Here is a 14,594-nt window from a genome sequence, read left to right as displayed (position 1 = left end):
CGGTGAGTTTGATGTGGCGCAGTGCAAAAAGGGTGCGGATCCATGAGGATCCGTGCTTCAGAACCACGTTTTTGGGCCCTAGTGTTGCCAGGAAGTGGTGAATCCATGATGTTTGTGGTGCAGGCTGTGCCCCTGGCTATGATGTGTGATTTGCCGGTGAGTTTGATGTGGCGCAGTGCAAAAAGGGTGCGGATCCATGAGGATCCGTGCTTCAGAACCCCGTTTTTGGGCCGTGGTGTCGCCAGGAAGCGGTGGATCCATGATGTTTGTGGTGCAGGCTGTGCCCCTGGCTATGATGTGTGATTTGCCGGTGAGTTTGATGTGGCGCAGTGCAAAAAGGGTGCGGATCCATGAGGATCCGTGCTTCAGAACCACGTTTTTGGGCCCTAGTGTTGCCAGGAAGCGGTGAATCCATGATGTTTGTGGTGCAGGCTGTGCCCCTGGCTTTGATGTGTGATTTGCCGGTGAGTTTGATGTGGCGCAGTGCAAAAAGGGTGCGGATTCGTGAGGATCCGTGCTTCAGAACCCCGTTTTTGGGCCGTGGTGTCGCCAGGAAGTGGTGGATCCATGATGTTTGTGGTGCAGGCTGTGCCCCTGGCTATGATGTGTGATTTGCCGGTGAGTTTGATGTGGCGCAGTGCAAAAAGGGTGCGGATCCATGAGGATCCGTGCTTCAGAACCACGTTTTTGGGCCCTAGTGTTGCCAGGAAGCGGTGAATCCATGATGTTTGTGGTGCAGGCTGTGCCCCTGGCTTTGATGTGTGATTTGCCGGTGAGTTTGATGTGGCGCAGTGCAAAAAGGGTGCGGATTCGTGAGGATCCGCGCTTCAGAACCCCGTTTTTGGGCCGTGGTGTCGCCAGGAAGCGGTGGACCCGTGTTTTTTGTGGTGCAGGCTATGCCCCTGGCTATGATGTGTGATTTGCCGGTGAGTTTGATGTGGCCCAGTGCAAAAAGGGTGAGGATCCGTGAGGATCCGCGCTTCAGAACCATGTTTTTGCGCCATTGCGGCCTCATGGAATAGTGGAAACGTGATTTTTTTGGTGCTGCCTATAGATTAATATTTGGTCTAGAGTATCATGGTGGTTTTGTTTTGTTTCAATATAAAAATCATATGAATTCATGTGGATCCATGCCTCGGATCTATGTTTTTTGTGGTGCAGAACCCCGTTTTTGGGCCGTGGTGTCGCCAGGAAGCGGTGGACCCGTGTTTTTTGTGGTGCAGGCTGTGCCCCTTGCTATGATGTCTGATTTGCCGGTGAATTTGGTGTGGCCCAGTGCAAAAAGGGTGAGGATCCGTGAGGATCCACGCTTCAGAACCACGTTTTTGATCCACGGTGTTGCCAGGATGCCGTGGATCCGTGTTTTTTGTGGTGCAGCCTGTGCCCCTGGACATTATGTGTGATTTGACGGTGAGTTAGGGGTGGCCCAATGCAAAAAGGGTGCGGATCCGTGAGGATCCGTGCTTCAAAACCAGGTTTTTGCGCCATATTGTCGTGAGGAAGCCATGGATCCCAGATTTTTGTGGTGGAGGCTGTGTCCCTGGACATGATATGTGATTTGACGGTGAGTTTGGGGTGTCCCAATGCAGAAATCATGAGGATCCATGAGGATCCGTGTTTTTTAAACAAGTTTTTGCACCATTGTGGCCCCACAAAACAGTGGATGCATGATTTTTTTGATGCTACATATAGACTGAGATGTGGTCTACAGTATCATGGTGGTTTTTTTTCATTTGAATGAAAAAATCATATGAATTCATGAGGATCCGTCTAGATCCGCCTTTTACCCTGGACCAAAAATTTTGACTAGCGAAAAATAAGTCCGGCGGCCGCGGGGCGGGGGAAGCTTCAATCTTAAGATGCCATCTTTTGCCGTCGTCACGATGCTGGCAAATCTCTCCCTGGGCGGAACTGCTCTGATTTTCGACGGCGGTGGTTCCGTCGGCCCAGCCCGATGGCAAGCAGGAGGCGCTGCAGTGCTTCCCCCTCGCGGCTCCGGGGCTCCTCGGCAGCCTGGCTGGTGAGGTCACCTCCCTTCGCCCGTCCTATCGCGGCGAGGCTCCTCCCGCCGCCACCGCAGTGACAGCTGAGCCCGGGCTTCCTCGTCGCTCGGCGGTTCCTTGCGCGTACCTTTGCAGCCAAGGAGCGCAGTCGGCGCAGCTCGGGTCGCCTGCCCGTGGTCCTCGAGGAAGGAAAGGGTCGGGGAGGCGCGGCTGGCGGGGTGGGGGAAGGCAACATGGCTGATGATTTCGGTTTCTTCTCCTCGTCGGAGAGCGGAGCAGCCGAGGCCGCCGAAGAGGACCCGGCCGCCGCTTTCCTGGCTCAGCAAGAGAGCGAGATCGCGGGCATCGAGAACGACGAGGGCTTCAGCACCGCCGACGGGGCCGCGGGAGGCAGCCAGGAGGCAGCCGAGGCGCCGGGTGAGCCGGAGAGGCGAAGGGCAAAGGAGCGGCGCGCGGGCCTGCGCCGAGATGCGGCGGGCGAGCCGGGCTTCAGTTCTCGGGGGTGCGGGCGGGGGAGGCGCCGCGGCCGCGTAGGGAAGGCGCCGCGGGACACCTGCTTGGCATGCAGAAGGTCACGGGTTCCCTCCCAGTCATCTCTGGGTAGGGCTGGGAACGACCCTGCTGCAAGTACCCCCGCTAGGTGGACCAGTTGCCGGACTGGGGGCTGGGGCAGCTCCCCGTGTTTCTGTGCATTCCTCCTCAGCCTGGGTATGAAGATGAAGGCAGACAGAAGGCTGGCTTGGAGGGAGCCTCTGAGGTTCCCCTGTCTCTCCTTGGGGTGGGAGAAGAGGAAGTGGTACTCCCTGTCCGCCTTCCCCGAGGCCTTGGCCATCAGCAGCCTGGCAGAGATGTCTTTGCCTCTGCTACAAATTATAACTTTGCCTGCTTTTGGTGCAGTCTTTGGTAGAGCACTGTCCTCCTTTTATCTAGCTCAGCCCTTTAGGTCAGGAAGCAGGTGTGCTTTGGATTTGGGACTCTCATAGGAAACAGAGGCCTTTTACTCTTCAGGACAACCTCTGCCGCCACAGGAAGGGAATCAGAGTTGGGAGAGGTCTCAAAGACCATCTGGGCTAACCCGCTGCTGATGCAGAAGCTCCCTTCTACACCTAAGATCTTTGAATGGTTAGCATCTTTTGGCCAGGTGTGAACAGTTGGCCCAGGGCAGAACAGCCCCAGCATGACCCACAGAGAGAGAGCTCTCAGTAGTCTTCCTTGGCTGGGCAGGCAAGTAATAGGCCCAAGTGCTAGGCTGGGGAGAGACAGTATAGAAGGAAGGGACCATTCTTAGGCCTCCTGAAGCTCAGGGCCGACTTTGGGAGGAGTCCTTACAAATGTTGCCAGACCAGATCCAGGCTTCCTGGGTGTAGCCAAATATTCAGGGTGTGTGCATGGTGCCAAGGAAAAGCAAGGGCATCTACAAGGAAGTGGCATAAGGAAAGGAAGGAATAGGTTCTCTTACCATGGGAAAAGGACAAGGAATGCTGCCCATTTGTCCTTTGACTTTACTCTCCTCCTTTGCCTTAGCTCTGCTGAGGGTTGTCAACTTTTTCAGCTGGCCTGCTCCTGTGCCTTTGCCATCAGCCTGGCTCGTGGGAATTTTCCACTGCTGGATCTCCTTGCCGAGAAAAGCTTCTTAATTTCTGCATGTCATGCTGCTGTTGAAAGCAGAACAAGTGAAAAAGACAAGTCCATTCTTGGCTCTGCTTAGTCAGGATCCCTGAAAATGATCTTCTTCCCAAGCAAGAAAGTTACACTCTTTAGCCATAGTTGCTGTTTTCAAAGCCCTTGTGAACTGAAAACACACTGTCCCCATTTGGCCTTTCCAAGCATGCTCCAAGTAAGCAGCCTAGAGTCTCAGAACCTGTTTAAACAGTTGACAAGGGATTCCCCGCTTCTTTGCAGCCCATTAAATATATGGAGTCAGCCCCCTTCTTCTTGTGGACTGGCTGATCTCAAGGATTGTATATATTTCTGTTGACCTCTAAGTAAACATGTATGGGATCAGGCTGCTGATTTGTTAACTTAATTTTGTTTCTTCCATTGTACATCCACCCACTGTTTCCTATATTCCCACTATTTCCCACACCAGTTCATGCATCTGATGAATTGAGTTCTAGCTTACGGAAATCCATGCCCACAATTTGCATCCTCATCTAACCAGCTTTTCTTAGTAACATCCCACTGTGCCTTACCCTCAGTGCAAAAATTACACTGTCCCATTTAACTCAGTGGGGACTTATTTCGAAGTAAATTCCTATCACCTCCTGCTATCAGATTTGCTTGCAGTGCTGAGGAAAGGGGGCTTCTGGCTTCTAATAACTGCATAACTTCTGATCTCAGCAGTTGCTCACAGGTGCCACAGTTAAGAGGTCCTTATCCAAGAGCTTAGAGATTAATGAAAATGAGGTGCAAATTGATGAACTGACTTTTACTGAGAAGGTTGCACCAAAGACTCTAACAGCAACCATAACCATTGGCTTGGCTACTTAGGACTTATTTTGGGGTGCTGGAATATAGGGGTGAGCGTTCCAGATTTCTGCACTTTCTGTCCTCAGATTCTGAGACTCTAGATTTTCTGTCTTCCAGCTTCCACACATTGCTGTGTTTACCTGTCTGACACAGGCCTCTCACTTTTGTAACCCAGTCAAACCATGAGGCAGACAGCTGGTCCCATAATTTAACCCATTCCACCAGCCTTTCCCCAACCTGCTGCCCTCCAGATGTTTTTGGCTACAGATTCCATTAGCCTAAGTGGCACAAATGGCTACTAACATGTTTTTATTTTTTTCTTCTGCAGCTGATTTTGACAGCAATGGGGCCACCATGAACGGAGACCTCTATCAGGTGAGATCCTCTGAGAGAAACTTGTGGTCTATGGGGCCAATAAATGTAGCCTGTGTAGTAGATGCCCAGCAGGAATTACTAGACCCCCCCCCAGAGTTCAGAGCAGGTTTTTTGAGGCATCTCATTTGATACTATCGGCTTCTTTGCAGTTTTCTCAAAGAAAAGGGGACAGGTTTGCGGGTGATCTGGAATACTAGCCACCAGCCCTTCTGTTTCCAGTTGAGATTGGCTATAACATTCTCTTCCCCTAGAATAATTCAACCTTTGCAGCTGCTTATGGGCATCACATATAGCAGGGATATGGATCTAGATGAAGAAGAAGAAGAAGAGTTTGGATTTGATATCCCGCTTTTCACTACCCGAAGGAGTCTCAAAGCGGCTCACATTCTCCTTTTCCCTTCCTCCCCCACAACAAACACTCTGTGAGGTGAGTGGGGCTGAGAGACTTCAAAGAAGTGTGACTAGCCCAAGGTCACCCAGCAGCTGCATGTGGAGGAGCGGAGACACGAACCCGGTTCCCCAGATTACGAGTCTACCACTCTTAACCACTACACCATGGGGGAAGAGCCACAGCTCAGTGGTAGAGGACCTGTCTTTCTTTGCATGCTGAAGACCCCTTGCTTCTCCAACTAGGGCTGGGAATGTCCCCGGTCCTGCTATCCTGGAGAATTGCTGCCAGTCAGTGTAGACAACACTGAGCTAAATGGACCAAAGTCCTAGAAGTCAGAGGCTTTCATTGTCTGTCTGTGGGTTGGTTGGATTTTGTTTTGTTTTAGTCTTGAAAACTGAATGGTTATCTGGCGGGCACACATGGTTCCTATGTTGTGCTGTTGTGATTGAATAGTTTTGTGCTGCCTTTTGCATTCTAGTCAGATGGTGCTCCGTGAGCACACTTTCTCCCTCCACTTGGGCCCTTTAGCCTCCCGTTCCTGCTGACATTAGCCTCCAGTTGCTTAGCGCTCTTACAATGCTGTGTGTGGGCAACCACTTACAAGCTGCCAAGGAGGAATTCAACACGCGCTGCCCTTTCGGATGCCATCCCACACCATGACGTAGGAACAAGCCCGGTCTGCTCGGGTAGATGGAGAGGCAGCGGCTGTTGTGGAGTGCTTCACTCCCTCCTTGTTGTGGTATCGACTTGCTTTATAGCAGCATAATCTCATTGGAGATGGGTAGACTTAATTAGATTAGTGGATTCGTGTGCGGGTGGAGGGTAATCCAATAGCCTTGCTCTATAACCTACGACAAGCAGCAATAGTTGTGAAGCTGAGAGAGCTTTGTGCTTAATTGCCTTTTGCTCTCCAACTTGAATGCCCTTGGAGTCTGACTGCTGATTCCGGATAAGCAACCCACCTATCTTTAGGAACATAGGGCGTTGCCTTATACCAAGTCTGACCATTGGCTCACCTAGCTGAGTGTTGTCTACAAGGACTTCCCAGCAGCTACCCACAGTTTCAGGCAGGGAATTTCCCCCATCCTAGAGGCAAGGAATTTCCCCCTACCTAGAGAAGCTGGGAATTGAACCTGCGGTCTTTTGTATGCAGAGCAGATGCTGGACTGCTGAGCTATGGCATTACTTTCTCTTACTTGCTTCCAGACACAACAAATCAAGTAAACAGTTTGTGGACCATAAGCTTTCATATGGCCAGAGAGCCGGCTGAAATAGCGAACTTGAGGTTGTAGAGAGAGTTTGAGGCATGCTGGGAAATACTTGCGGAATTATATTGCAGTGGCAGTACTAGCATCTGAATAATGTTTGCATGCACATCTGTCAAAGCATGTTTACTCTTTGGGAAATAGTCCAGACAGACTTTTAAGGCAGTCTTAGCCAGTTTCTTCAGGCTGGAGGTGTGGATGTGTTCATTTGTACATTCCACGAGGGACACCAGCTTTAGGGCTGGAGTAATTTCCCTTAAAGTGCCTAGGATTTGAGGGGAAAGTGTGGAGTCCTCTTGTTACAGGAGAAGTAAGAAGAAAGTGATGCCCCCAATATAGAGCTGATTTGGTGCAAACCAAAACTCGAGGCAACAACCTGTTCGCCAGGGGTGCCAACTTGAATAAAATATTGGATGGGGGGCAGGTAAGCCCTGCCCAGCACAATCCATCACATGACAAGGTGCACAGACACCAGTTGAATGGCAATGCCCATCAACTTGGGTGGCGGCTCAAATGTTTAATTGGGGGAGGCACAGGCTCCTTGGCCCCTAGGAGTTGGCTCCTATGTTGTAGGCTGCTGGGTGGCAGATAAAAACTCCCTTGAGGACTAGATGCAAGTGCAGCCTTTTTGCCACACCCCACCTCATCTGACTTTAATGTTTCCCTTCCTGTGGCTGCTAGCCATGTATCACATTTCTCTCTAGTGACACATTCCTTGTCTTTACCTCACTGCCTCTCACAAGAAACCAGGTGTGGCCAATTCTACCCCATTATCAAATTATTCCTGCACTGCAGCTTTGTTGCAACAACGGACATTGCAAGAAGGAACGGCAAACAAACCGGGCATACTGGGAGAATTAGATAGGCTAATTTTGTAGTGCCCCATGAAACTTAAGGGGAAAGCGCATTCTGTGGAAATTCAGGGACAGCCCAGAGTAGGAAAGAGCACCCCATCCCACAGAATGGTAAGGCTGCACAAGTTATTCTGGCACAAGAGCTAACATATGCAATCACAATAAAATAGCCAGCGGCTTGTTGCCTTTTCATGACACTCAAAATCAGGCAGCTACCTCACGTTGCCTAATGGTAAGGTCAGCTGTTCCCTCTTATAGTGGGATTCTTTCAGCTTTCAGCCAGTCCTGTCCCCCTGCTTGCATAGCTTGACTACTGAATAGCTATGGTAACTATCTTCAGGTATCTGTTCCAGAGAGCTAGCTGTGTTAGTCTGTTGGTGCAAAAATGAAGGAGAATCTTGTGGCGTCTGTGGAAAAGCCCTTAGCCTTTTCCTGAATTGGCTGCAAGTTCCTATCCCTTCACCCCCTAAGGATTTTTGAACTGTTTTGGCCATGGTGGCTGGAGCTGAGGGGAGTTGGAGTCCAAGTATACCCATAAGGCCACAGGTCACCCACATCCCTGATGTAGTGGGGGGGGGGCTCTGCTTGGGTGTGATCTGCAGTCTCACTAGATTCAGCCTCCACCTGCCACCCACTCCCATTTATCTTTATATATCACAGAAAAACTCTTCAGGGTACAGTTCCTCAGCGTAGTAATACTGTTCCTGGACTGAACCATTTAGAGAGGTGAGGGGGATACTAGACTTGAACCTTTCTCCCTGACCCACTAGCTTTTTGCATGGAGCAAGACTCTGTTGTTGCTTTGAGGGAAATCTCATTCTCCTCCCTCCCCACCTTCAGTGGCCCAGTCCAGAAACAATTTTATCACACTTGATTTGTGTAAATTTGGTCACAGAAATTTGCTTTCTTTTTGAAATGGAATCTAAAATTCAAATAAAGGCTTCAATTGATTCTGATGTTTGGAATGAGATGGAAAGGCTAGGTGAGAGAGCTGCTTCACTGAGAGCCAGTAAATAACCAACTGCACAGCCTTCTATGAAATTACTGCAAGGAGTCCGACTGTGGACCAATAAAATGTCGTATGTAAATGGAACCGATACTGTGGGCCTTCTCAAATGCTGCAGCTGGCTTATTTAATTACTATGATTACTAGCCTTTAAATAAAGGTGACCACTTCTAGCACTTCCCGCATGATTTCAGCGTGAGGCTGCAGTAATTGCCATGACAATGGCCCTGGATGGCGTCAAAGTGGTTTTAGAGCCGATTGAAACAAGTGCCCGGCTGGGATCAGAGAAAGATCTCCTCAAGAAGGCACTAACCTTCTCAAGACCAACTGTGACATCAGAGGGATGACATCACAGAGGAGCAGCTTGCAGCCGTTCCTCCTCAGAACTGCAGGTGCTTGCCTGTCGCACAGACATGAAAATCACGTTGTCCGCGAATGGCACATTGGATAAGGCTGGGCAGGTACATGGCTGATGAAGGGTATAGCTTTCAGAAGGACCTGTTCCTATAAGCTTATACCAGACTAGGTTCAAGGTGCTGGTATGTACTGATGCAGAAAACCCTATGCAGCTTGGGTCTAGGATACCTAAAAGGTTGTCTCGCCCTCTACATACCCAATTGATCACTGTATCCCGCAAAAACTATCCTACTAGGAGGTTCATTCCCCATGGTGTTGGAATTGGGCCTTTAGAGTGGCAGCACCTACCCTTTGGAAGTCCCTCCCGACTCCCATTGCACATCAGTCACCTTCTCTATTGTCTTTCTGGTGCCTGCTAAAACATTCCTCTTTCAACAAGCCTTCTGAAATCTTTACCCCATTGGTATCTCTCTTAGAATTGAACTGATTTTAGGCCTGTGCTGTTGTTCTAAGCTCTTTTTATATGTATGATCATTTTAAAGAATTGCTTTTATATATGTTTTATCTATGTATAAATCACTTTGGGATGCCTCATGGGAAGCAGTTTGTAAATGAAATGAATGAATGAATGAATGAATGAATGAATAAATAAATACTGTAAATAGAACCATAATTTTCAGGCAGTTGTGCTAGGGCTCTTGAACCTTCTTCACAGTTTCCATTCTTTTCCACCTTGTTCACGGAATGGACCTTGGGAAAAGGTTGTTTATACCTGCTGGAGAACTTGGATTAGGACTTCACCATAATTTGGTGCAAGACTTTTCATGCTGCTTCTTATTCCACGTAGATTTGTGGTTGACTAAGACTATGGGTGGGTATGGGAGAGGAGTTCACTTCCCAACACTGGAAAACTCCTCTCTCTTGGGGGGCCTGCATCTGGTGTTGGGTCAAAGAGACAGGTTAGGGATGCCCACCCTACTGCTCCAAAGCTTCCCCAACAGAGGTTGTATTGGCTCTGGGGTTGAAGGAACCCAGAACTGTGGTTTTGGGTGAGTTGCCAAAGTTCTCCCAAGTTGGCAGGGCTCATTTGACATCAAATCCACGTCAAAATAGAGCCTTTAGTGTTGTTTGCCCAGTCCTGTGGAATTCTCTGCCGATAGAGATTCAGCAGGTGCCTTTTGTTTCAACCTTTAAATGCTTGCTGAAAACTTCTCTATTCTGCCTGGCTTATGCAGGCAATTCAGAATGCATCTTTCCATAACAGTTAGTTGATGGTCTCTGACGTCCCAGTATACCCGAAGGAGCGTCTCCACCCCCATCGTTCAGCCCGGACACTGAGGTCCAGTTCCAAGGGCCTTCTGGCAGTTCCCTCACTGCGGGAAGTGAAGTTACAGGGAACCAGGCAAAGGGCCTTCTTTGCAGTGGCACCTGCCCTGTGGAACGCCCTCCCATCAGATGTCAAGGAAATAAACTATCTGACTTTTAGAAGACATCTGAAAGCAGCCCTGTTTAGGGAAGTTTTTAATGTTTGATGTTTTGTCGTGTTTTTAATATTCTGTTGGGAGCCACACAGTGTGGCTGCGGAAACCCAGCCAGATGGGCATGGTATAAGTAAAAATTATTATTATTATTATTATTATTATTATTATTATTATTATTCATTAGTAGTTTATGTGTTTTCATTTTATATAGATATTATTGTAAACTGCTTTGATATATTTTATGATATAGTGATACATAAATGCTTTTATGAATAAAGAAAGAGAGCCTGGATCTCACAAACTGTTGCTTTTGCTTAAAGGAATCCAATGGGCCCACGGATGCCTATGCAGCCATTGCTAGAGCTGACCGGTTGACGCAGGAGCCTGAGAGCATCCGCAAATGGCGAGAGGAGCAGAAAAAGAGACTGCAGGAGTTGGGTAGGAATGAAAAGGAGCAAATATAAACTGTCCAAATGTCTGTTTTGTACTTCTAATGCAGATTTTTGAGGGGCAGACAGAGCAGGCCCAAGCTATTATGACATACTTTGTCAACCCGGCTCCGTCCAGGTGCTGTGGACTACAACTCCCATCAGCCCCAGCCAGCAAAGATTTCTGAGGCAGTGCTGAGTACCCATGGCCAGTCAAGTTATTTGGGCACCAGAGGCAGAAAATTGTCCCAAATGTGTATCTCCTCCATGGCTCTAAAAATACAACAAATTAAAATAAGTAACAGTTTGACACCCCAAATCAGCTTCCTCACTCTGGCTAATGGGAGAGCCAGCTCCCAGGATCAGAAACCTGTGAATGTTAAAATGAGGGGTAGGAGGATTTCGTCAGAGAAAAGGCTAATTTAAAGGGTAAAATGAAAAAGTCATTGTAGGGCTTTAGAGGGTTGGGGGGAAGGAAGGTCCCTAGGATAATAAGGACATAGATATGGCTGGTGCTGAGGGAGATGGGAAACATAGAATAATTAAGAAGATGGCAATGGAACTTAAAACATCCAAATATAGTGAGAAGGCAGCAGGAAAAGACATATACATTAGGGGTTCCAGACAGAATTTTAGCCACAAGCTTCACCTCAGGAGAGCTATTTTCATGGGGCTTCAGCTGGATATACAGAACCAGTAGGCCTCCTTCATAACACAGAGCCTGACTAGTTGGGTGTACACTGATTTGTCTTCTAGTGCTTATGCTCCTCCCTCATTTCCACTTAGTCCACTGCCTGTGTGCCCACTTCTTTGCCCTTGTTATCTGTTTCGTGACTGCTTAGAGCAGCACTTGGGCTATATTTTATGAAGGGGCTCTTCCATATCGTTACAGCCAGCAGCTCCCTGCCTCAGCTTCCTTCCAAGGACTGTGGCAAAAGGGCAGCAGCTCACTGGTACAGCATCTGCTTAGCATGGAGAAGGTCCTAGGTTTTATTCTCAGCATCTCCTCAGAGTCAGCTTTGTGAGGTGCTGGGCTGCAGCTGAGACCTTCTCTCTGTCGCTATCCTTCTGCCCAGTAATTATGTGTCCTCCTCCTTTCAGATGTGACCTCCAAGGTGTTAGAGCAGGAATGGCGTGAAAAGGCCAAGAAGGACTTGGAGGAGTGGAACTTGCGGCAGAACGAACAGATGGAGAGGAACCGGGCCAACAACAGGTATGGCTGGGAGTGACAGCCTTTAGCCCCTGCCAAAAATAGCTCACTTCACCCCCCGGCCCCTGCAAAAGTATCAGAGCTGCCCCTGGGAGCCATAATGCAGCCTGAGAAAAGGGACCTCGCTCTTTTGGCTCCCACGCATCCCTGGGGGCAGGCTTGGTAAGGGAGCTTGGAGATAAAAACCCTGAACCGTATTTCTACCAGGCCACACCATCACAGCTGTGCAATAAATTTATACAGGCCAAATAATGGATTCTGGTGAGAGTGCTTCACCAGGCAGCAAGGCTGGTCAGTCACTCTTGCGTTCAGATCTGCCTTTCCACATTATCTGCTGCATGACTTCAAGGCGTTGTCAGACTAGTTACTGCAAACATCCTGGGTGGGTTTCCTTTGACTCCCTTGCAGTCAATCTGAGATTTGGGCTCGCTGCTTCCTAGAAGCTGCCATCTCTGTTTTTGTGGGGTTATGGACCATGCCAAATATTTCATCTCCATAAGGGGGCTTCCTTCTGTCACTTCTAAGTGTTTGACTAACTAATCTCTAACCAACCCATGGGAGCTTCCTGCTTTGTCTGATTCTGTTGCTCCTCCAAGGGCACTAACCTGCCTTTCTCTCTTTAACTCTTTGCTGCCTCTCTGCTGTGCTGCTTTCTTCTGTCTCTGGGTCACACCGTAGGATTGCTGACAAAGCCTTTTACCAGCAGCCGGATGCCGATGTGATTGGCTACGTGTACGTCTCTCTATTGCTCTTTTCCCCTCTGGGTCCTTTCCTAAATGGAACTCCTGTTGAGCTCTGTTCTCTAAGCTTAAGTTTGCTAGTTACACAAGAGCTCAGGTGTGCATTTGGGGGTCTCTTGGTTGCCAGACATTTTACAAGTCAAGAAAGGGCTTCTGCAAATGTTTCAGGATAGGCTAATGCTGCATTGGTTCCTCCCTTTTATACAGAGAGTTTCCAGGCATATATTCAGAGCGTGAGTGCAGCCGTTTGACTGGGTAGTTTCCCCCAGTTTCCTTTAGAAAGTCTAGTGCTTCTTTGATATAGTTGTACTCAGAGCCATTCCTATCCCAAGAGGGTTATGTGCTGTTTCTTTTCTTTTGAGAACTTTTATTGCAGAAAAGGAAACAAATAATATTAATTTGTTTGAGTTCACAAAGGTGAACTCAAAGCGACTTAGAAATACAAGTGAAACTCGAAAAATTAGAATATCGTGGAAAAATCCATTTATGTAAGCAATTGTTTTCATTAGCTACTGGAGTTTAATATATGAGATAGACTCATGAGACACAAAGCGAGATATGTCAAGCCTTTGCTTGTTATAATTGTGATGATTATGGCGTACAGCTGATGAAAACCCCAAAGTTGAAATTGTTAATTTGGGGTTCTCATCAGCTGTACGCCATAATCATCACAATTATAGCAAATAAAGGCTTGACACATCTCGCTTTGCATGTCATGAGTCTATCTCATATATTAGTTTCACCTTTTAAGTTGAATTACTGAAAGAAATGAACCTTTCCACGATACTCTAATTTTTCAAGTTTCACATGTACAAACATATTCCGAAATAACTTGCACATAATTAAAGCAACTAGACATTATAGCAGCAATAGCAAACATAATGACATGTGAGGAAAGTGTTTCCATTACTAATTGTGCTTTGTGTTTCTCTGCCACTTAAGGCCATTCCTTGATTGTTAATTGTTTGTTCCTGATAAGTAAGTGGCAGTGCCCTTTAATCTTCTTTTGATGTGAAAGGCAATCTATTTTCAATCTCCAGTTAACCAAGCAATTCCTCTTAGCCACCTGACTGACATAGTAGATAAGGGGGTGCTGGCCTGCTTCTTTTTCTGAGCCTGACCCTTTGCTCGCTTGCCTCCTTCTCCAGGGCCTCGGAGGAAGCCTTCATGAAGGAGTCCAAGGAAGAGATGCCTGGCACCGAATGGGAGAAAGTGGCCCAACTCTGTGACTTCAACCCCAAGAGCAGCAAGCAGTCCAAGGATGTGTCGCGCATGCGCTCCGTGCTGATCTCTCTGAAACAGACACCCCTGGCCCGCTAGCCAAGCCGGAAAGGGGCTGGGGGCTGGGCCGGGGGCCGGGGTGAGGATGCCGTGTTGCTCTTTGGCTAGCGGATTTCGCTGCTGCACAACAACAGGCTTAGACGGCCACCAGTAGGGGACACCAAAAGCATCCCACCCCTGCCCCTTCCTCTCTCCTCTGTGCGTTTGCGTCACTCGGGCCGAGTGGTTGCCTGTACCCCTCCCCCTTGGTTTTACTTTGCTTAAAGGGTGCATTGGTATCTTTTCCCACATATTTATTAACTGCGTGGTTCCTTGGGCAGCTGCCCTTCTTGGTTCCCACACCTGTTGCCTTCGAGAAAGGTCACTCCCTGTTTTAGCGTCAGGGGCATTCACAGGCTTCCCTGGCCCCTGCTTATCCCATCAGACTTGGCCAGTAGAGTAGGCAAAACACAGTTCACTTTCCCAGTACTTTGTACCAGACCCAGGAGGCACCACTCAATTGGAGCCCAAGGCTGCATGCAGGATTCCCCGAGTTAGGGGCTCCGCTCTTGTTGCTGCTTACCCCCAGCGATAGTGAGCGGTGACCCTCGAGTAGGTAGAGTGTTGGAGCTTCCGAGTTGTGCTTCCGAGCTGGTGCCTGACAGAAAGAGGAGGGTGTCTGTCTGCAAGCCCCAGGGAGGGGGCGGCGGGGAGGGATGAGCAAAAGGGAGAGAGGGCAATGAGGGAAACTGACC

General features: G+C 48.7%; 1 protein-coding gene across 2 annotated transcripts; it reads left to right on the top strand.

The window, feature by feature from the left end:
• Window positions 1-2,083: 2,083 nt before the first annotated feature.
• CLTB (clathrin light chain B) lies at window positions 2,084-14,152 on the top strand. 2 transcript variants are annotated; one of them, XM_033140406.1, is made up of 6 exons: window positions 2,084-2,420; window positions 4,801-4,847; window positions 10,522-10,639; window positions 11,731-11,842; window positions 12,518-12,571; window positions 13,728-14,152. In XM_033140406.1, the coding sequence occupies exons 1-6, from the start codon at window positions 2,237-2,239 to the stop codon at window positions 13,897-13,899; spliced, it is 687 nt and encodes a 228-aa protein (XP_032996297.1). In that variant the 5' UTR covers window positions 2,084-2,236; the 3' UTR covers window positions 13,900-14,152. The 2 variants fall into 2 exon arrangements, with proteins under 2 accessions (XP_032996297.1, XP_032996298.1); XM_033140407.1 differs by lacking the exon at window positions 12,518-12,571 and having other exon boundaries at window positions 2,090-2,420.
• The last annotated feature ends 442 nt before the right edge of the window (window positions 14,153-14,594 follow it).

Source organism: Lacerta agilis, chromosome 2, assembly GCF_009819535.1.
Source record: "Lacerta agilis isolate rLacAgi1 chromosome 2, rLacAgi1.pri, whole genome shotgun sequence".
NCBI lineage: Eukaryota > Metazoa > Chordata > Lepidosauria > Squamata > Lacertidae > Lacerta > Lacerta agilis.
This window is presented reverse-complemented; position numbering and strand designations above follow the sequence as displayed.

Excerpts from the sequence above, each read along its gene's own strand:
- CLTB (XM_033140406.1), top strand. The coding sequence starts at position 2,237 with ATGGCTGATGATTTCGGTTTCTTCTCCTCGTCGGAGAGCGGAGCAGCC. Across the intron at positions 2,421-4,800 it reads GGAGGCAGCCGAGGCGCCGG|CTGATTTTGACAGCAATGGG; the intron begins GTGAGCCGGAGA and ends TTTCTTCTGCAG. Across the intron at positions 12,572-13,727 it reads GCCGATGTGATTGGCTACGT|GGCCTCGGAGGAAGCCTTCA; the intron begins GTACGTCTCTCT and ends CTCCTTCTCCAG.